Consider the following 22,083-nt stretch of genomic DNA (forward strand, 5'->3'; position numbering starts at 1 on the left):
GTTCCCACATACGATGTTCTTCTTTAATTATGTGGCCTATACATTTAGCCCATTTCTCTGGAGTTACATGGAGGATTGCTTGAATCAAAAGTTTCTTAATTTCGTTTAATTTGAACGTTTTGTTATTGCGTGCTACTTCTCCTTTCACTTGCTCCCAGATAAGTTCAATGGGATTAAGTTCGCAATGATAAGGTGGTAGACGCAGAACTTTGACACCATAATCTTTTGCAGTTTCATCTACAGCATATTTAAGATATTCAATTTTCCTTAACCGTGCAATGTCAAGGAGCTAAATTTTGAGCATTGATTCTTCGTATGCAATCCCCTTTTCTGTAAGCCATTGTTGAATCCTCCCTTTCAATTTCTTTAATAATCACCTGTTTTTTTCGACTCAAATTGAAGAAAACCATCATCAAGAAACCCTGTATCACTTCCTATATGGGTGACGATTAAACGCCGTCCCTTTCCTGATGGAGCTTTTAATCCTGTATATCAGCCTTCTATAAATGCTTCGCGTTTACTTTTGACATTTAAATCTTGCCAAACTTTTCCAACTGTATGACCTTTTCCAACCTTGGTTAATCCAGGTTTCATCCAAATAATATATTTTGCATCCAGTGCTGCGAATTTTTCGTATTTCTTCTAAATATTTTCTTCTCTACAGAATAATTTCATTTTTTTCTAATAGCATTACTTTTTCTGTTGCGTTTTACGTATCGAAAGTTCATTTCGTGCATGGTCCTGATTAAGACCCTACGAGATATCTTGGGTAAAGAGTCATCATTTTCGAGCTCTTGAGAAATTTTTTTCAGTGTTGGAATTTCACTCCGAAAATAAAATGAATGAATTTTTCGACGTATAATATTCCTTGTCTCGTCATCCAAAACAATGCTTTTCCTACCTCTAGTTTTACCTTTTTCTTGCTTTTTATTTTCCGATGTATTTTTAAGTACACGATAAATACAGCTAACGGATACTTTTGTTAAACTGCTACAAATGTCGACCGCTTGGCTAACGTTTAATGCCATTTTTCTGCCGACAATTCCTTCATAAACGTTTCGTATCATTACCTTCTCTTCGGACGTTAACATTTTCCGTCTCTTTTGCGGCTTTTCATTCTTGGAATCAACATCAGAATTTTGCTGTCTTCTCTTGGAACAACTCGGTTTTTCGTCCATTGTATTTCAATAATCTGGATATATACTATATATACAATAATTTCAAAGAATATAACTAAATATTGTAATAAGTAATAATAAGTAATAATAAATAAGTATTGACAACAATAAGTTTACAAACTTATCACATAAAATATACTCACAAAAACACATGCACTATTTACCCATAGAAACACCAATGTTTTCTTCGTTCATTTCTTTGGCAAAAAATAATAAAAACTAGTTTTACTGCATGTCTGGATCCGAATTGTAAAACCGAGTTCCCTCGCTAATTCCAACATTGCCAAACGATTGAAAAATAATGTTTTAAAATATCGATTTTTATTTTATAAATTTAAATACGTAACGAAACGGAACATATAAATAAAATTTATTTTATTACAATTTTGTGCTTAATTTTTACTATTGAAAAAATCATGTTTTTTGGTATTTTTATGACGGTAATAATCGCTGCGTGGAAGAATACAGGTTTTGTATGACCATAATTACTACTTGTGAACAAGATTTGGCTACACTGTACGACAACTCCTGGTCAGTTTTTCTATAGAGAAGCACAAATAAATATACTACTTTATATATTCTGTAATTTCTTATGAGGAAACGCAAATTGCAACCGAGAAAACAGGCAGTTTTCGAGGGCCGCTGTGTACATTTAAATTTGAGGATATTCCGCGTTTAAACTATGATATCACTCTTCTGAATTGAGGGTTTCTACTTTAGCAAAAACTTCTTTGCTCTGATTACACGGAATCTAGGTCAAATATCCTAACAAACCTTCATCTCTCTTTAAACTGCCAATTATCCTTGTTTATGGTTCTAGCGAATGATAATAACTTATTTAACAGACGAGAGGGAAGAGAAACCACCAACGATTATTGAAGTTAACAAATTACCAGGAATAGATAATCTTTCAGCTGAGCTGTATAAAGAAGATGGCTACGCCACCATAATGGCGTTAGCGCTCTTCAACACGGAAAATAAAATTACCAAGAGATAAGTCGAAGAATTTTCACACCCAATAAGTGCTATCATGGACTTAAAAATCTTCTTCAATTGACAATTATATCAAGCAATACAAAGGTAGAATTTTACAGTGCTAACGTATGGTTCTGAGATCTAGACTAAGACCTAGAGACCTAGACTATAATAAAAAGTGGTGAAAATATGAGATTTCGCAAGAAGAGATCTAAGATGAATCTATAGAGCGGTAAATAACAATGGAGTAAGTCCGAACTGTTTGAACCACTTTCTAGACATTAAGTTTATAATTCATCAGTCATAATCTAAGTAAAATCGTGGACATGCTACTCAAATTTCATAAACTTCGTGTTGTTGGTCAATACAGCATCCGCCTTTGAGAATCTTTGGTTTACCTTCCAACCAATTATCACATCAGCGAACCACGGGCCCATTTACTGTATAAATAAAATGTCCCTGTCTAGAAGTAACTTCCTGAAGAGGATAATAAAAGTATTAAACACAGACTAAAGCACAACATTTCTAACCCCATAGTTAATAAAGATTCTTATCCAAATCCTTCACAGAATATTGCCTGCTTTACTAAAAGCAACTGTAATGCAGTACATAATGAACAGTCTACTAGTGAAGTGATGAATATAAGCAAAGACTTACCAGTTATTCTGGAAATTTTCCTGTTGAGCTTTCGGCCAGCAAATCCAGAGATGTGTGCTCCGAGACTATGGCCTATTAAATGAATATCTTTTGGGTTGACATTAAATTTTTCTATAAGGTTGTTGATAAATTTGGCGTATTCTTCTGCTATACAAGGTGTGTCCCTCGCAGGAATAAGATAAAGTATATTGTCTAAAAAATGTAAATCTATATTAATAAAAATGAATCGCCGAAATGTTTGTACGGGCATTATTTCAGAACAACTGCACCAAATTAGATCATTCTGTTTTGTTGTGTTTGCTATTATCAGGAGAAGGTTTGTGTAAAAATAATAATATACTAGGAACCAGATATTTTACGATATCTGGTTCCTAGTATAGTCTATAAAGTTCAAAGTTGTATCGCCTTCTCCACAATTATTGTCATAGATTCGCTTTAGTGCTATACCATTTATATGAATATTGATGTACTTATAAATTTTGTTACCTTCTTATATAAAATTAGCATTAGTGTAATTTTTGGTACACTCAGATGAAAACAAAACGCAACGGAGAAAATTTTGGTAAATTTCAAAGTATTTTAGTTTTTTTTTATTTTTAATCCCATTTTGATGATTTTTTTAGCACACGGTATTAAAATTTATAGATTTTAATTAAGTACCTATAGTGAGTTTTTTAATAAAATTTTGTATTTGACTTATTATATGGGGTTAATCAAAAGGTGGTTTTTTATCCTAACTTTGAAATATCCTGTGGAATAACTCCGTTAGCGGATTTTCGTAAAATCTTATTTTTCAGTTGTAACCATGTCTTGTAAGTATTATGTTTTTTGTTTTATGTGAAAATATGGATTGGTTCATTTTTCGGAGCGAAATAACTTTGCCACCTACAATTTACGACTTTTCCTATTATTGCCATTATCATTTCTATTTCTATTTCTATTCTAATTTATTAAACATAACACTCAAATTAACAACCAAAGTGATAACAAATAAATTGAATGAAATTATAACACTAGCAGAAGAACAACAAGGTTTTAGGTCGGGAAGATCATGCACCGACGCTATATTTATAATAAGGCAAGTGCAAGAGAAGTCTTTAGAATACAACAAACCGGCATATCTATGTTTCATGGACCTTAAAAAGGCATTTGACCGGGTCAAATTAAAAGACGTTATCCACTTACTGAATTCAAGAGACATACCTCTAGGAATAATTTTTTTTTCCTAAGTTAATGGCACTGGCAAAGCCAAAAGGTCAGTCATGTTTTCTCATAGTTTTGTCATACCTCTAGGAATAATCAAAACGATCGAAAATATCTACCAAAACAACACAATAAAAGTAAAAGTAGAAGAAGAACTAACCGACCCTATTGAACCTGGCAATGGGATAAGACAGGGAGATTCCCTGAGTCATCTATTGTTCAACCTGATTATGGATATAATAATAAAAAAAGTAAGAACTAAAAAAGGATACCAAATGGGAGAAAAACAACTTAAAACAATCTGCTATGCAGACGATGCAATACTACTCTCTCAAAGTGAAGATGATTTACAATGTATGCTGCACCAATTTAATATAACCGCCAGAAAATTTAATATGTTAATTTCCCCAACAAAGACAAAATACATGGTTGTAACAGCAAATTTACTAAGATGTAAATTGGAACTAGAAGGTCAGATCTTAGAGCAAGTGATGGAGTTTAAATATCTAGGCATCACATTATCTAGCTACGGAAAGCTCGAAACCAAAGTGGAAGATCAAGTGAATAGAGCAAACAGAGCCGCAGGCTGCCTAAACTAAACAATATGGAGAAATAAAAATATCGGGAAAGAAACGAAAGGCAGAATTTACAAAACAGTCATCAGACCAATAATGACATATGCGGCAGAAATAAGACCTGACACAGAGAGAACAAAAAGGATGTTAGAAACAGCAGAGATGAAAAATTGATGGTAAGACACTATGGGGCAGAGCTAGAAGTACAGATATACGACATAGATGCAAGGTGGAGAACATCAAAAACTGGGTAAGAAATAGAAGAGTAGAATGGAACGATCATATAAGCCGAATGACAACAACTAGAGTAGTAAAGACGGCAAGAGACAGTTCCCCAATAGGAAGACGATCAGTAGGAAGACCACGCAAACGATGGAATGACAACTTACTGGAGGCCCATTGAAAAACAGACAGAGTCATGTCTATATAAAAAGAAGAAAAAGAAGAAGAAGATCATTTCTATTAATTTGTAATACGATGATGGGGCTTTGGTGACTGATAGCTATAACTGACTGCCTGCCTATACACGTCGGCTCATGCTGTCTATGATGTTGTGAATATCATCTTGCTGGATGTTTTGCCATTCCTCTTCTAAAGCCAAGCGAAGTTCGTTAATTGAGGCTGGTGAGACTTTAAATATTGCGTGATGCACAGTGCAGAGTGGGGTCGCGCATTAATAGAAAATCATCGCCGATATATTGAGAAAAGGGAACTACGCGATTCGCTAAAATGTCCTCAATATACCGGTGAGCAGTCAACGAACCTTCAATAAATAGCAATTCAGTGTGCGCCTCTCGGGATATTCCTGCCCATATCATCACTGAACCCGCTCCATGGCTAACGCGGGGACTGAAAGCGCACTCCGCCTATCTCTCTCCAGTTCGACGCCATACTCGTTCTCTCCCATCTGATGAGTGAAGACAGTATCTCGACTCACACGTAAAAAAACATTACTCCATTGTCCTAAATTTCAATGTAAATGTTCCCTAGAAAAATTGCAGTCTAGCCACTCTGTGCCGTGGAAGTAATTTGGGCCCAGTTGCTGGTCTGCAACTTTGCAAACCAAATTCATATAATCTTCGACGAACTGTAAATACACTTACATTATTGCCTCGAACATCTTGAAGCTGATTTCTTGTTTGCACCGCTGTTAAATGACGATCCCGCAAAGCGTTGACTCGTATAAAACCATCATCAGGAAGCGGTAGTTTTGCGCTTCCTGCTATTTCCCGCTTTACGCTTGTTTGTTCCAGTTTGTATAATACGTTCCACTACCCTTTGGATACTAGAGCCATGAGTGTGTAGTACTCTAGCCACATATTCATAATTTCGCCCATCTTCAAACAGAGCAACGTCTTTCGCACAATCTTCGACACTAAGAACCATGATCAATCGTAGGTAAACAAAATGTAAGTGTCAATATGACATAATGATAACAGTCACCAAAGCCACCTCGTCATATTACAAAATAACTCCAAAATAATCATAAATAAGAAAGTCCTAAATTGTGATTGGCAAATTCATTTGGCTCTAAAAATGAACCAAACAACAGAATTGTTCCACAGGATGTTTCAAAGTTTGAATAATAAATCCGCGTTTTAATTAATCCCGTACAATAAGTCAAATATAAAATTTTATAAAAAAACTTACTAATTTTTTTTAATAATGGATTGATTACGGCTGTCGCCGCTTCTCCGCTCCTAAAAAACTCTGTTGCGTTATTTTGCATCTGAGTGTATATTAGACAATAAGATTTATTTGATAATCCTCCTGATGACATGTGCCAAATGTCACTAATAGAGAATATTGTTTTTTGAGAATGCTAAATAAAAAGGCATTAATAATTGATTGATTGATTAATTATTTTCTATTAGGTCTCCCTTTTTATTACCAGAAACCAGAATAAATTATTGTACAATCTAAAATCAGCCAAGCAAGTAAACAATCGACTTAATGGACTTAAAATATAAACAAAAATTATTTTATAAATAATCATAAATAATCTAAGATTAGAACTTTTATAGTATACGTGAAAATTGAAAAGTTATTATAAATAAAAAATAAAAATAATAGGTCCATATAATTTTATACATAAATTAATTCCGTAATTTTATTTATTAACCCATTTAATCCCACAGTAAAAAAAGTTTTAGTAGGCATTTTAAGTAGCCTTGAGTATTAGGATATTTATATTAATCCTTTAATTATACTTTTTATATATATATATATATATATATATATATATATATATATATATATATATATATATATATATATATATATATATATATATATATATATATATATATATGATATTACTGGCATTGTAAAATTGAGTCTGCCTTCAGCGGCTACGCCAACCAATATAATGGCTGGGTTCAGTAAAACAAGGATATGTCCTTGATAATGAGGCGCTACCGAAACAAATAGAAATATTTCCCAGATGTCAACGACAATTTGTCTACAAACACAGTCGCATCGACAAAAATGGAACCTGCAAGTTCGATGTTGCCTTCCGCTGAAAAAATAAAGCCCTTTTCAAAAGCAGGTCTTTGACTAAATTCGAGAAGATCACGGAAGAATAGACAAACTGCTATTTTTCCGGAAGAAAGCCCGATTCCATTTACAACCAGGGTAAAACTAAGTGCTTAGTATGTAAAGAACCCTATCGAAACAGCACTAGACGTGATGACTGAGATTGCAGCAGATAGGCTCATATCAAATGCACGAAAAAGAGTAATATCACTTTTTGCATGTGCATCAATTATGATTCAGATAATGATTTGTGAGTTTCGTTTTTAATTGTTAGATTTTCTTAATGTCAATGGTCAAAATAAATGTGAAAAATTTAATCTGTATTTGTTTTTGGATTGTCTCACTGTTATAACCCTTATGATATCACTAAGAAAATATTGAGTCCACTAACCCCAGGCCGTTAGTCAACTAAACTCATACCCGGGGTTACTTGACTTATTTGGCAATGCAGTCAAAATTGGCTTGAAACTTTTTCGTACGGAGAATTCGAACAATACCTGAAGGACTATAGAACCAGCTGACATATTTGAATTTAACAGGATGCAAAAAATAATTTAGTAAAAATTAATTATTGAAAAAATAAGTCAACAATCCCCGGTCTCTCCTACGTTGAGATTTAGTAGCATAAAAATAAAGTAATTAAAATAAGTCTTCTCTGCTACAGAATCTGTAGCTTAAGTCTCCATTAAACAGTCCCATTGTATGCAGGTGTCCCTTTACTACCGCATGTCCGATAATGAAGACTGTTATGACCCTGAGGTGATTCCTGCTAGTTTTCTGCTGTACTTTAGCCCTATATAGCATATGTCTGCTCAACATAAATTTTGCCATGTAAATATTTAGTGTGAGTTATATCGCCTTCGTATCCTAAAGCCTAAGTATTTTGTAGTTAACGCTTTTGCATCAGCTAGAACGTGGCAAGTGCACCAGTTCTTTCAGTGCAGAGTATTCTACGTGACCTGGAACAGATACCCAGCAGTCTATTGACTTTCCTTCAGTATTTTTACACTAGCCTAGAGTTCAGCTTAGGGCTTATAGGAGTCCCCATATCTGTTTAGCTGTCTGTGTATCATCTGCTTGAGTTTGAAAGCCCTGATATTAATTTCTCATGCACAGTGCAATATTGCCCTCAGTAGGTCAAGTGGTATAAACAGTTCTTCTTTCAAAAAAAATAATCACGTCTAATATTTCTTGAGAATTAGATTCTTAAGATTAGAACAATGTTTTTACTATTAACGTGCCTGTATAACTTTCAAGAATTTGGTTACAAATTTAACTACTTGACTAAACATTATTTTACGCCATGATTTTGGTTTAATCTTGATTAAGTATAAGGTGTATTGGTGCATTGTATTCTATGAATAGTTTCAGTTGAGGAACTTAAACTTTTAAATGTAAAATGGTTTATTTTTCGAAGTGGGTCTATATTAGCTAAGTTCGTAATTACTATTAGATTATTGCTTTTTTATTTTACAGGCAACGAGGTATTTTTATCATAAACTTGTTGAAACCAACAATTTTTCTCAAAGTTCTTCGAACTTTGACAGATGGTAGCAGTTTTGTCAAATTACCTTGAATGGATATAATATAGTGTAAATTCTATTTAGTGATTTTTAGCTTAGTTCTTGTTAGTGTGGTGGATAAACATGAGTCCACTAATTCAGTAAACAATCAATGAACATCCTTACGTTGACAAAACGCAAGATGGTTTCAACAGTACAGCGCCAACATAAAGGGGCCTTTCAAATGGATAACAAATGTCGAAGGTATCTCACACAGATTTTGTTTTATTTAAATTTAAAAATGAGAAGCGCTTAATTAAGGATTGAAATTATTGAAATAGTGACATATATTACCAGCTACAGATTTCCAATCCACAATAAAAACATTAATGTCGTACTTTTCAAGAAAAGCATCCTTTATATCGATACATATCTCCGCTTTTCCACTAGAGAGCCAACCATGAGTTACAAACTTAACCTCTGCATTTTTTAAATAATTTGTTAGTTTGTCTGGATTATCAACTAGCCAGCCCTCTGGAATATCTCTAAAATTTAAAGAAGAAATTTATTGTTTTGTATTATATTAATATATAAATTAGTTTACAGAATATTTTGAAAAATGTTACCAAAAATTAAAATTGAAGGTAAGAAGCCAGGATTTACTGCATGAACGGACCTAGGCTTCTCAACTGGTCATAACAGTTGACGTAATGGTGATAGATGACGTTACACGTGATCAATAATTTTAAATGCGACCTTATGACAAGTGAGTTATTATGACTATTCAATCATAATAATTTTATTTGGGTTTAAGCTAATTTTCAGTTTCGCATTTAATTAATAAAGTTTATAACGTACGTCTCTGGTTATTTGTCAAAAAAGTTAACATTTTTCAACTCTCTAGTTGTTTTTACTAGAAAAAAAACTAGCCGGAAAGAAATCACCCGGAATGGATAATCTAATCTCGCAGCTGAACTATATAAAGAAGGTGGCCATGATACCATAATGGCATTACAGCAGTTTATAAAAGAAATATATGGACACAGAAATCTCTCCCCAATGATTGGAATATTGGAATACTTTGCACCATACACAAAAAAGGAGATATCTTTGAATGCTCTAATCACAGAGGAATTACGCTTCTAGATGCAGCGTATAAAATATTTGCCACAGTCTATGCCACTGCATGGAACCATATGCAGAACGGATAGTAGGAAAATACCAGGTTGGGTTCAGAGGTGATAATCTACAATTTATCAGATTGCAACCCTGAAACAAATTTTAGAAAAAACACGGAAATATGGTATAGATACTTACCACATATTTATAGATAACAAAGCAGCCTACAACTATGTGAACCGAAGAGAAATGTTCAAAGCAATGAAAAATGAGGAATAACAAATCAGAATTCAAGGAGAACTGTCTGAACCTTTTAAAACAAATAACGGGCCTCACCAGGGAGCCCTCTCTCCTGTATACTGTAGACTTTGGAAAAAGTAATACGTATATCACAAATCACAACCATTGCTTCAATATATAATAAATCAGGTCAAATCCTTGCCTATGCTGATAATATAAATATTGTTGGGAGAACTGAAAACGCTTTACGAGAGGTGTATGTAGCATTAAAAGAATCAGCTACAAAAATGGGTTTAATAATAAAGACCAACAAAACGAAGTATATGAAAATAAGTACGCAATTACAAATCATACAACTACTTGTTATAAAAAACGACGTCATCGAAGCAGTGAACGAATTTGTATACCTGGGAGCGCTCGTTAACACTGAAAATAATACTATCGCAGCGATAAACAGCAGAATTTGCGCGGCCAATAGATGCTATTTTGAGCTCAATCTCCTCCTTAGATCTACAATTATATCATCAAGAAATACAAAAATAAAACTCCACAAAACAATAACACGCCCAGCCCTAACATATGGTTCAGAGACCTGTACTCTAACAAAAATGAATTACAAAAATATTAGGATGTTTTGAAAGAAAAGTACTAAGGCGAATCTATGGAGCACTGAATGGTAATGGAGTGTGGAGAAGACGATACAACTTCGAACTTTATAGAATATAACATAAACCAGATATCGTAAAACATATTAAGATAGGACGTCTGAGGTGGATAGGGCATTTAATGCAGATGAAACAAAATGACCCAGATGGAAAAACGCTTCTTGATAGACCCATTGGTGAGAGAAAAAGAGGAAGACCCAGAACAAGGTTCCTGGATAACATCGATGAAGATATAAGAAATATGGTAATACGTGCTTGGCAGAGGAAGGCGATGGATAGGGATGACTTAATAGAAATTCTTGAGAATACTAGAATCCATGCAGGGTTGTAAAGCCAGAATGATGATGAGTTGTTTTTACTTAGCTAAGTTTTTGCAAAAAGTGTTTACACCTTAAATATTTATTGATTAACGAGACGTATAAACATTTACATGAATACATACGTTAGATACAAGATAATTTAGATGAATTCTGCAACTTGGAAATACTATTTCAACATCATAGTACTCCTGCACACTATTATGGTGCAATAAGACGTTACCTAGATGAGGAATAACGTGGTAGGTGGATTGGATGACAAGGTACGATATAATGATCAGCTCGGTCACTGGACCTCAGACCATTAGATTTTTTTATGGGGTACTTGGAATCTAAGGTTTACGCTATAGCATCAGACAGTATTGACATTTTGAAACAACGAATTGTTGAAATGTAGGGCAATTTCGACCTACACATTTACACGGGTATGACGAGAGTTTAGCAATAGGATGCATTACTGTCAGTAAGTAGATAGAGTACATTTTAAATACTTAATATAAGAACTGGTTCTAAAATCTTTATTAATTAAATGCGAAACTACAATTTGAGTATTTGAGTGTTTATTTAATTTATTTACCAAAATCAGCTCAAATCCAAACAAAATTGGCAAAACAGCTCTAAATTTAATATTTATTTTACTGAGTCCTCTATGAAAATGAATACTGAACATTTTTACCATCCAGTATATTATTTAGTCGAGCGACTGTTTTACAGGAGATTATTTTGAAAAACTTATAAATTAGACAATTTTCCAGGCCGTGTCGTATGCAACCGTTAACTCAATGAATTCCACAGGGGTCTTTAGCTTTCTTTGGTAACTGCTTGTTGATTTGATATTTCTAAAAATATATTTGAACCAATTCTGTTAACCCTACAGAGCATACGTTGGTCCTATCAGGCCTATGACGTTTTATTTTCGCGATAAAATGCACCAGTTTATATCTACAATTTTTATGTTCAGTGTACCTTCCTAACTATGTAAGCAGTATAGATTTCTGTATCAGTTAAAATTGTTAGTTACTTAGAGTTCGAATAGGGGATGCTGTGAGCCTGACAGGCCTAACATATTCATTCGCTTTACTTGTTTGACGAATAAAGTACCACATATTTTACGTTTTAGAACGTTCTTCTATCGTAAGAAAATAATTGCCGTTTTGTTAATTTTATTAATTTAAAATTACTAAAGGTGAGGTTTATAGTTGTCGTATCATATTGAGGTTATAATTTTATATAATTATTTAGGTTAAAATGAATAATTACGAGAAAGAAGTACAGAAACTACAAAAGCTATATGAGAAGGTACCCACAGATGTAGAGGATATAGACGATGATAATGACTCGGTGGCAGATTCTGATTATTTTGAAGTCAGCAATCATAACACATACTCAGAAGAGGACATTGAAGGTGAAGCACATGTAGAAAATTAGGACAGCCAACCAGGTGAGCGTTTTTCTTTTTGTTTTCGTGGGAAAGATAACACGAAATGCAAAAAACGAATGTCCTCGTAAAAACGTTCGCACTGGGCAAGACAATATAATAACTTATATCCCTGGGATGAAGCTCTAAGTCAGAAATTCAAAAACATCCTTAGAATGTTGGTTAAAACTAATAAGCGAAGATATGTTATCTCGCAATCTCTCAATTAATGTATTAACATTTTTGAATTCGTACCTAGCAGATAGAAGTCAGCAAGTTAGAGTTGGTAATTTTTTCTCAGAGGAATATTCCGTAACTTCTGGAGTTCCTCAGGGCAGCAACCTGGGACCACTCTTATTTGCTTGCTTTATAAATGATCTTTCTAGTTGTCTCAAATTTTCCACTTGTTTGATGTTTGCAGATAATCTTAGAGTTGTAGAAGATCAATGTGATTGCCAACTATTACAACTAGATTTGAATGCGGTATCTAATTGGTTTCAGATAAATAGAATGGATCTAAATGTTGAAAAGTGTTCAGTGATGACCTTCACACGTAACAGGAACTTTATTAAAATGGTTTATTTTATCAATAACAGAGAATTGCCCAGAAAATCCGTGTGTAAAGATCTTGGTGTGAATTTTCAGCAAAGCTTGCACTTCAATGATCACTATCACATTGCTACTAATAAGGCTTTTAGGATGTTAGGATTTATAATTAGAAACACCAAACATTTTAAGATAATAGATAGCATAATTAAACTATATAATTCCTTGGTAAGACCACATCTTAAGTATGCTTCTGTAGTTTGGGCACCCCATGCAGAAGTAAACATAGATTTAATTGAAAAGGTACAAAAAAGGTTTTTAAAGATATATATATATATATATATATATATATATATATATATATATATATATATATATATATATATATATATATATATATATATATATATATATGTTAAAAAATATAATTCTGATCCATACTTGGTGTCTTACCGGAGTATGCTTGAAACTTTCAAATTTGTAACATTGGAACACAGACGGAAAATGCAAGCAATGCTATTTGTATATTATATTGTGAATAACTTAAAATATAAAGACTTATTCTTGATCAACTATATAAAATTCTTAGTACCTAAGATTGACTTAAGGTTAAGTCATAGAGGGCTGTTTTTTATTTGTGAGACAGATTGCTCGCCCATAAACAACATGATAAGGCAGTGCAATATAATACTAAAAAAATAGCGACATAGATATCTTCAACGCCAACATCAAAGTAATTAAATCTAGCTTTCGACCTGCCCCGATCACTTTATCTTAGCATGTAGGTATATCTAATGTCAAAATCCCTAATTGTAATTACATTTTATTCTGTAAAATCTGTTTGTTGTGGAATAAATAAATAAATAATATAAATATTTAAATACGCCAAGTAACAAATAACGAAGTTTCTGATTACAAAAAAAAAAACCAACGACTTTGAATGAAATTAAAGCTGTTATCGGAATCATATTCCTAACAGGTACATTACATGGCAACAGATTGCATTTGCCGAATTTTGGACCACCATAATTCTATATTTCCGGCCGAAATGGGCATAAATCGTTTTCGTTTTCTTCTAAAATGCATAAGACTGGATGATCACTGCTATTAGAAACATTTTTGAACTGTTCAGTAATAATTGTCAAATATCATGTAGCGCTGGTGAGTATGTGACACTGGATGAAATGTTGTGGGCCTTCCGCGGTAGGTGCAGTTTCCGTATGTATATTTCCAACAAGCCAGCAAAATATGGTATCAAAGTTTTTGCTTTAGTAGACGCCAGAACTTATTACACCGTCAATCTGGAGATTTACGCAGGGCTTTAGCCGTAGGGTCCATATAAAATTGGTAACAAAACTGACGATGTTATAGAACGATTGTGTAAGTCTATTTTTAATCCCAGAAGAAATGTTACGATAGATAATTGGTTTACTAGAATTAAAATAATGGAAAAGATGCTTAAAGATCATATATAAGTTAACAGTTGTTGGAGCTGTACGGAAAAATAAGAAACAGATACCACCGGCATTCATTCAACCTAAAAATAGAGACATACATTCAAGATTATTTGGCTTTACCGAAAACGTTACTATTGTTTCATATATTTCAAAAAAAAATCAAATGTGTATCGGTAGCTTCCAGTTTACATCACGACGATAACATCGATGAGCAAATAGCTGAACTAAAGAAACCTGAGAAGATAACATTCTATAATGTGACCAAAGGAGGTGTAGATTCTGCCGATCAGTTATGTGGTAAATATCAATTGTGAAAAAAATACCCGACGCTGGCCTATGGTCATATTATATGGAATACTGAATGTAGCTGGTGTAAATGCTTTTATACTCTATAATTCTAACAAAAAAATTACTCTGGCTAGACATTTTTTAAAACAGTTATCATTGCAGTTGATGAAAAACCATTTAATGGAAAGAGCTGAAAACATGCATTTGCCACGGTAAACCTGAAATGATGCAAGAAAATTTGCTGAAATTAAACCAATAGAAGAGAATAATCCTGAGCCTTCAACCACTAAGAGAAAGTACTGTACATTTTGTAAGAATAGAAAAAGTAGATGCTAACAACAACATGCTAATTACGTATGTTCTAGTTGTAGTGAAAACCTCTGACTTCCTAATTCTATCGAAAACTTATGACTTTAGCATTTTAAGTTTCCAATATAAACTCACTGTTGTAAGGAATATTTAATGTAATGATGTATTTCTGATATTTTATAATATTAAACTACTAAATACTACTAACGTGTGCTATAATGAATTTTTTTTCACGTGTTTTCTGTAGGGTTAAGAATTAGTCTTTCGAGATGTATTTAATCTGAGAAAAGCAAGGCAATGGTACTGTAACTATCTAACATATCTGTTGGTTTTCCTGGTTTAAGAAAAACTATGATTTTACTTTGTTTTAAAAGGTTTATCAGATTATATAACTCATATTGTTTCCACTTAGTTTGCAGAATATACTTTTACTGCTATTATCATCAGTGTCGTCACAGCTCATTAAGAGCCAAAGCCTTCTTCAGAGCAATTCTCTATTCACCTCTGCCTCTGGAAATTCTTCTTCATGCTCTAACTCCAATAGATTTCAAATAAAAACTAATGGAAAAAAATATTATATTGCACCTTATGGTTGCTAATTAGAACATTACCTAGTAAATAGTGTAAAAGTCACGGATTCACTACAATCCATTAATGATCTTATTTCTGCGTCATCCATGACTGGTCCATACATGTTACGTCTTTCAGGTTTCTGATCAGTATAATATCCGAAGCCACCATTTGCAAGGTAAACAATAAAATCAGTATCAAATTCTGAATATATTTCGTGAATTTGATTTCGATCGTACTTGGCAGTCCAAACCATACCTGTAATACATACATTTGGAATTGAATACAGATATTAGTATAAAGAAATAGTATTATAAAGATATGCAATTAAATTTAAAGAGAATATCGTGTACAGATAATATTTACTAATTTCTTGTATCATATTAAACACTAGACATCATCTTATACAGTCAAATCAAAGATCATCTACATCATACAGTTAAAATTAATTTATCAATCACTACTTATTGTTCAATTTTTTCACATGCGAAAAATCATGTCATTTTTTCGCTGTATTAATAACTACGATTTTACCACAATTTTACAATTATTTCCCATTCTTTAACCCTTCCTACTCACATTTCAACCCCACTCCATTAGAAATACATTAGAAATACAGACAGATACAGACAAGAAGAAAGACTTTCTCTTGATTGTTGACTGTCGCTAGGGACAGTCGTTCGCTCTTTCGTCTGCTGAGTCTCGCTAGGTAGACGTATACTCTCCCTTACCTTTTGCTTATCGAGAAGAAAAGAAGCTCTCTTGCCTGTTGTCTATCGATGAGAATGGACCCTCTCTCCCCTGTTGACTGTCGTTTGGTGACAGGGGTGTTCTCTCTACTGTTGACTGCCGCTAACTAATTATCTTTCTCCTGCTTTTAGTTACGCGAAAAATATCGCAAATACTGTTTTAAATCGTGTACAGACGCAAAATGAGCTCTATCTCGTGATCTCAGTGTTTGCATTTACAGAACCTGAACAATGGAGATTAATTTGCGTAATAGTACGGCGCTCGTTCATCAAATCTGCAAATGAAAATCGTACTTTCACGGCAACAGTATCGAAAGTGCAAATTACCATAAGTTAAGCTAATATTTGAAGCAAGGATCAAAAGAATACTAGCCAAAAAAGTCTAAAGTTCCATGAAACACCGAATGAGACGGTTTTAATGAACAAAGTTGCATTAAAATTTGGTGTATTTGGTAAATGTCAAAGGCAAGAGGTAAAAGATAGAAAATCAGTTGTTGTGGTAAACGTACCAGAGACAAAACTGACTTAAGGCGAATTTTTACCAGTATTGACGAAGACAAAATGTATAGTTTGAAGCCAATAAGAGATTACATCCTTTACAGCCTTGTGGTTATTCACAAGAAAGTTTGTTTCCTGACGAGATTGATATACTGTATAACCAGTTGAAGAAAACACATTTGGAAAAATCCTCTTTATGATTACAAAATATCTGGGTTTGAGCGATCCTGATAAGCATACAGATCACTGTCTGCGCCAAACATCGGCAAATCTTCTGGCATATGCTGTAGCCAGTATGAAAACATTAAAGTAGCACGGTAGATGAAAGAGTACGTCAGTTGTTAAAAAATATATAGAGGGTAGTATATCTTAAAAAAACGGTTTCAGTGATGCTGAGAGGTATACCTTCTGGATTTGGCTTTTCTTTACATAAACTTGTACGCAGACAATTAACCGGATCTTTCCAGAATTGCCAGTTTTATGTGACTTCTACTAAATAATGTTATGTAGTTATCATAATGTAATTCCATATTTTGTAACTTTAATAATAACTGTTATTAAAAAGTTATCAATTTTTTTTTGTCTTTATGCCTGTGCCTGTATAAAGTATACTATAATCTATTTGATAACTAAGCAATAAAAATACAAAGTATGACATACAGTTCAGTTTGTTTGGTTCTAGATTTCTCAAAACAAAAAACTTTTAATATAATGATAACAATTTATCTTGAAAAGCAAAAAATTAAATGTTATTTCAGAAAAAAATTATCGTTTATTTGTGTATTTTTTTTTTGAGTGTCGAACTTTTTTGAATATTTCTAATGAATTAAATGAATTAATATACTTACCTGTTACTAAAATAACATTCACTAAAATCTGAAACTCTCCTATAATACGCATGATAAGTAAAAGTTTTAACATCTAATAAAAATATAACAAAATTTCTCGTTTTTACTTGCAATAAAATCGTTTGTATTTTATTGCAAGTATTAATTACTATTTTAATTTAATAGCAATAAAAACTTTTACAGAATTTTTTTTTATTACTATTCAGCCAATAAAATTGTCACAATTTTAAGCATTCTTACCTGCCTTTTTAGTTTTTACCAGTTCAGTGGAAGGTGATCATTTTTTGTGAACCTCTCAATTCTCTATTATCTTATCCCAAAAGTAAAATCAATAGGTAGCAAAAACATGTTTTCATTTTAAAATATTTAAAGGTGTTTAAAACATTATCAGTTTTAACTAAATTGAAGCTACTAAATGATGATTAATTTTATTTATATTTTTCAACGAAGGAAATTCTATTTTTTGAATTTAAGTGTAGAATAACAGATTTTTTTAATTAATGTTCTCGGCTACTAAGGTTTCTTGCACAAGGACGATTACAAAAGAAAAAATGTTACAATATACAATTTGTTACAAAATACGAAATGAAATCGTACAATAAAATTATATTTTATAAAACAACTGAATATCTTTTAGATATTTTAGTGCGGAGTTTATTTGATTAGCATTACTTAGGATATTTTGTATATTTCGTTTGAGACGATAAAACTGTATTTTGGCAGAATATTAATGGCATTCGATGAGTATATGATTGACTGCCAAATGTGATTGGCAGCTTTGACAAGTACTAGGTTGCTGGATGAGATCAGGTAAGCATGTGTTAGTTTTGTATGTTCGGTCCAAACTCTCCTTGCCACTATACGATCTCGTCTAGACAAACTTGTAGTGCCAAAAATAGGAGGACTGTCTATTGAATGTTTTATTTAATGTAAACCTGGCCAGTTGGTGTCCCAGTGTTGTTGCCATTAAGTTCTTGTTCTTCTTTTAAAGTGATATTTTAGGTCCTTACTAATTTCAATGTTAACAGCGGGATCAGAAGATATTAAGGCAAGTTTTGCATGGTGGTCTGCAAGTTTATTGCCCGCTGTACCAATAAAGGATGATAACCAGATTAGAGTAACTGCTATATTTTGGAAAAGGATTGTTGGTAATGGTCGTGGATCTTTTGGAAGTTAGGATGATCAATGAATACATTTTGGATAGAATCGATTGAGGCTAGAGAGTCTGTGCATATAGCAATATAGACGACTTCTTCTGTACTTGATCTTTATTGTTCAAGAACAGTGGAAAAATGTTTTAACATTGTATTAATTACCGGATAAATAGCATCAGAATACGTATTGGTTAATCGATTAAAAAAGAGGGCATATTTAATTATTATTCTCCAAATTCTCAGAAATGAAAAGCACATTTTCTTTATTCTACTTTATTTTTATCTACAAAATTAAACGGTTTTATATAAGGTTCCTCAGATGTGGTTTCTATGTAGAAAACTCCTCTAGCTGTAGTTGGAGTAGGGTATCCCATGGGAATGTTCTTACCCTCACATTTTGACTTAGATAAACTGGCTAGACTTGAACACTTACTAGCTGCGTATTCTTGATCTAGCTTAATACTATTCGCAAACAGTTTCCAACTTCTGCCATGACTGCAGGCTTCTACAAACTAAAAATCTGGTCAATAATAATTATAATGTGCGTTTAGACATTAGATTAGCTGAAAACGTACAAACTTACATTCTAAACTTACGGAAACTACAAAAAAATTGCTACGGAAATATCAAACACATGGGCGTTTAAAAGGTTTATACGAGGCATGTTTTTTAAGTAAGTACCATTTTGCCATTCCGCCGCCGCAGCGCTACGGTCGGCGTTCCGCGCATGAGCGCTGGTTACCTACATCTCTTGTCTACGCACTGAAGCCATTACAGTTTGATTCTTCATTGTATACTTGTTTACTCCAGTGTTTAAGATGCCTCCAACAAAATCGTGAGTTACGCTGATTGTGAAGTACTGGCTGTTATACGATTTCTTAGTGCTAAAGGCGTAAAACCGATCGATATTCATCGTGAGATCGTTGAAGTTTACTGACAAAACATTATGAGTGATGTAATGGTAAGGAAATGAGTGAGAGCATTTAAAGATGGCCGCACAAATGTGCATGATGAAGAACGGAGTGGGCGTCCTTCGGTCGTTAATGAAAATTTGGTGCAGAAAGTGGACGAAAAGGTGAGAGAAAACAGACGCTTTACAATTTCATCATTGTCCGACTGCTTTCCTCAGTATTCTCGTAGTGTTTTGTATCGCATTGTTACCGAGAACTTGAATTACCGAAAATTGTGTTCACGTTGGGTTTCAAAAATGTTGACGGATTTGCACAAAACTCAACGTTTAGGCAGTGCATTGACTTTTCTTGAGCGGTACCACAGTGAAGGTGAAGATTTTTTAGACCAAATTGTTACTGATGACGAAACGTGGGTGGCCTACGTCACACCAGAATCGAAACAGCAATGCATGGAATGGCGACATTCATCATCACCCAAAAGAGTGAAGTTTAAGCAAACAATTTCTGCCCGGAAAATCATGTGCACAGTTTTTTGGGACAGAAAAGGAGTATTGCTAGTGGAGTTTCTGCCTCGTAATGAGACAATCAATGCAGCGTCTTATTGTGAGACATTGAAAAATCTGCGTCGTGCAATCCAGAACAAAACACGTGGCAAGTTGAGTAAGGGTATCGTTTTGCTTCATGACTACCCGTCATGCCCGTCCACATGTGGCTAATCAGACCAAAGATCTCATCAAATCATTTAAATGGGAAACTCTAGATCATCCTCCATACAGCCCTGATCTGGCGCCCAGCGACTACCATTTGTTCCAGCACTTGAAGAAACACCTGGGCGGTCAGCGTCTTCAAGACGATAACGGAGTCAAAACATTTGTGATGCAGTGGTTAACAAGTCAGGCGGCAGAATTTTATCACGAGGGTATTCAAAAACTGGTGCCACGTTATGACAAGTGCCTCAATATTCACGGAAATTATGTAGAAAAGTAGATTAAGGTACAGGCTTTCATTTAAAAATAAAACTATTGCCATAGCTTTGCACGTCTTTTTTTAATTCCAAAACGGTACTTACTTAAAAAACACGCCTCGTAATATTATAGTAGCTTGTAGTCGACAAAAGTAGGGCTATTGGTTTGTAATTCTTACGGTTGTTATCATTTGGTTTCTCTGGTTTTAATATGGCAATGACCTTCGAGCGTTTGAGTTCCTGTGGTATAGTACCGGTCTTCATGTCTGTGAAAAAGTGAGCCATCCATTCTCCCGTATATTTGCCGCTGTTAATTAAGAATTCGGGATGAATATTGTCAAAACCTGAAGCTTTACCTGGCTTTACAACCTAGAGAGCTATAGTGATTTCTTCGCAAGTGAAAGGGCGAGAGTCTTTGATTTTTTTAGCTTGGAATTTTAAAGTTTTGAGCTCTCGTTTTACCTTGATTGTGTGTGGCTTGTCTTTCGGCGGCCTAGATGTCGATACCAGATGTGAGACAATAGTGTTTGGATTAATTGTTGTTTTGTGCCTTGTTATGGGAGTTCCGCTTCCTAATTTTCTTAGTAGTGTCCATGCTTGCAAACTTAATGTTTAAAAATTAAGACTTTCTACAGTTTCCGTCCATTTTGTTGTCTCGCTGCATCTAGGCTATGGAGCAGTTCATCGGCTAATACTTGATCGTCGCTTTTAAGGAAATTTTGGTACAGTTCTTCGCTGTTATGGGACCAACCAGGAATGTATTTTTTTCGATAGCCTCTTGGTATATATGCTTTTTGGTCGTGCTTATTACGGCTTCAACGAATCTTCTGTAATTTTTGATGGTAGAGGTATCCAGCCTAGAGTCTTTAGATCTAGAGTCCAGTTCCGCAGAGAACCTAACCCACATAGATTCCACCGTGGGCGAGGGAGGGATGTGATTAAAGGAATATATATATTTAGGAATTTTGAGGTCAAATCTCTGCCGACTGGACTATATATACTAAGCGAAAAAGGTTCATTTGCTCCACATTGTGGAGTCTACAATTAGAGCGATGAAAAGGTTTAAGATCTAGAACTGCCTCAACGGAAGCTTTAACTTTTATTATATTTAAAACAACATATATAGTAAAGTATTCTAGTCCTTTACTAAGGATACTCTCAAAATAAATAAATATTATAGTCAGAATTAATATGGAATATGTTAGTACTTACTTTTAAAATAGTACATCCTGGCTGTGGGGGAGCCCCACCATTGGGATAAAAATCAACGTGCCCTATAGGGTCTCTTATACCTAGAAATCCAGCACATGTGTGGATAATGTCTACAAAATCAGCGTCTTTTTTGTTCAAACGCTCGCCTTTCACAAGATTAATATCAAAACCTGGTAAAGCGGGATCTAGTCCTA

General features: G+C 33.8%; 1 protein-coding gene across 1 annotated transcript in view; it reads right to left on the bottom strand.

Moving 5' to 3' along the window:
* Positions 1-22,083, bottom strand: part of LOC140435697 (uncharacterized) — a 54,231-nt gene that overhangs the window by 20,008 nt on the left and 12,140 nt on the right. The window contains exons 5-10 of the mRNA XM_072524418.1: positions 21,890-22,080; positions 19,075-19,314; positions 17,649-17,721; positions 15,595-15,811; positions 8,980-9,170; positions 2,811-3,002 (exon numbers count right to left, since the gene is read on the bottom strand). Coding sequence (XP_072380519.1) covers positions 2,811-3,002; positions 8,980-9,170; positions 15,595-15,811; positions 17,649-17,721; positions 19,075-19,314; positions 21,890-22,080 — 1,104 coding nt within the window. The remainder of the gene's footprint in view (positions 1-2,810; positions 3,003-8,979; positions 9,171-15,594; positions 15,812-17,648; positions 17,722-19,074; positions 19,315-21,889; positions 22,081-22,083) is intronic.

The sequence above is a fragment of the Diabrotica undecimpunctata genome, chromosome 3 (assembly GCF_040954645.1).
Source record: "Diabrotica undecimpunctata isolate CICGRU chromosome 3, icDiaUnde3, whole genome shotgun sequence".
Lineage (NCBI taxonomy): Eukaryota > Metazoa > Arthropoda > Insecta > Coleoptera > Chrysomelidae > Diabrotica > Diabrotica undecimpunctata.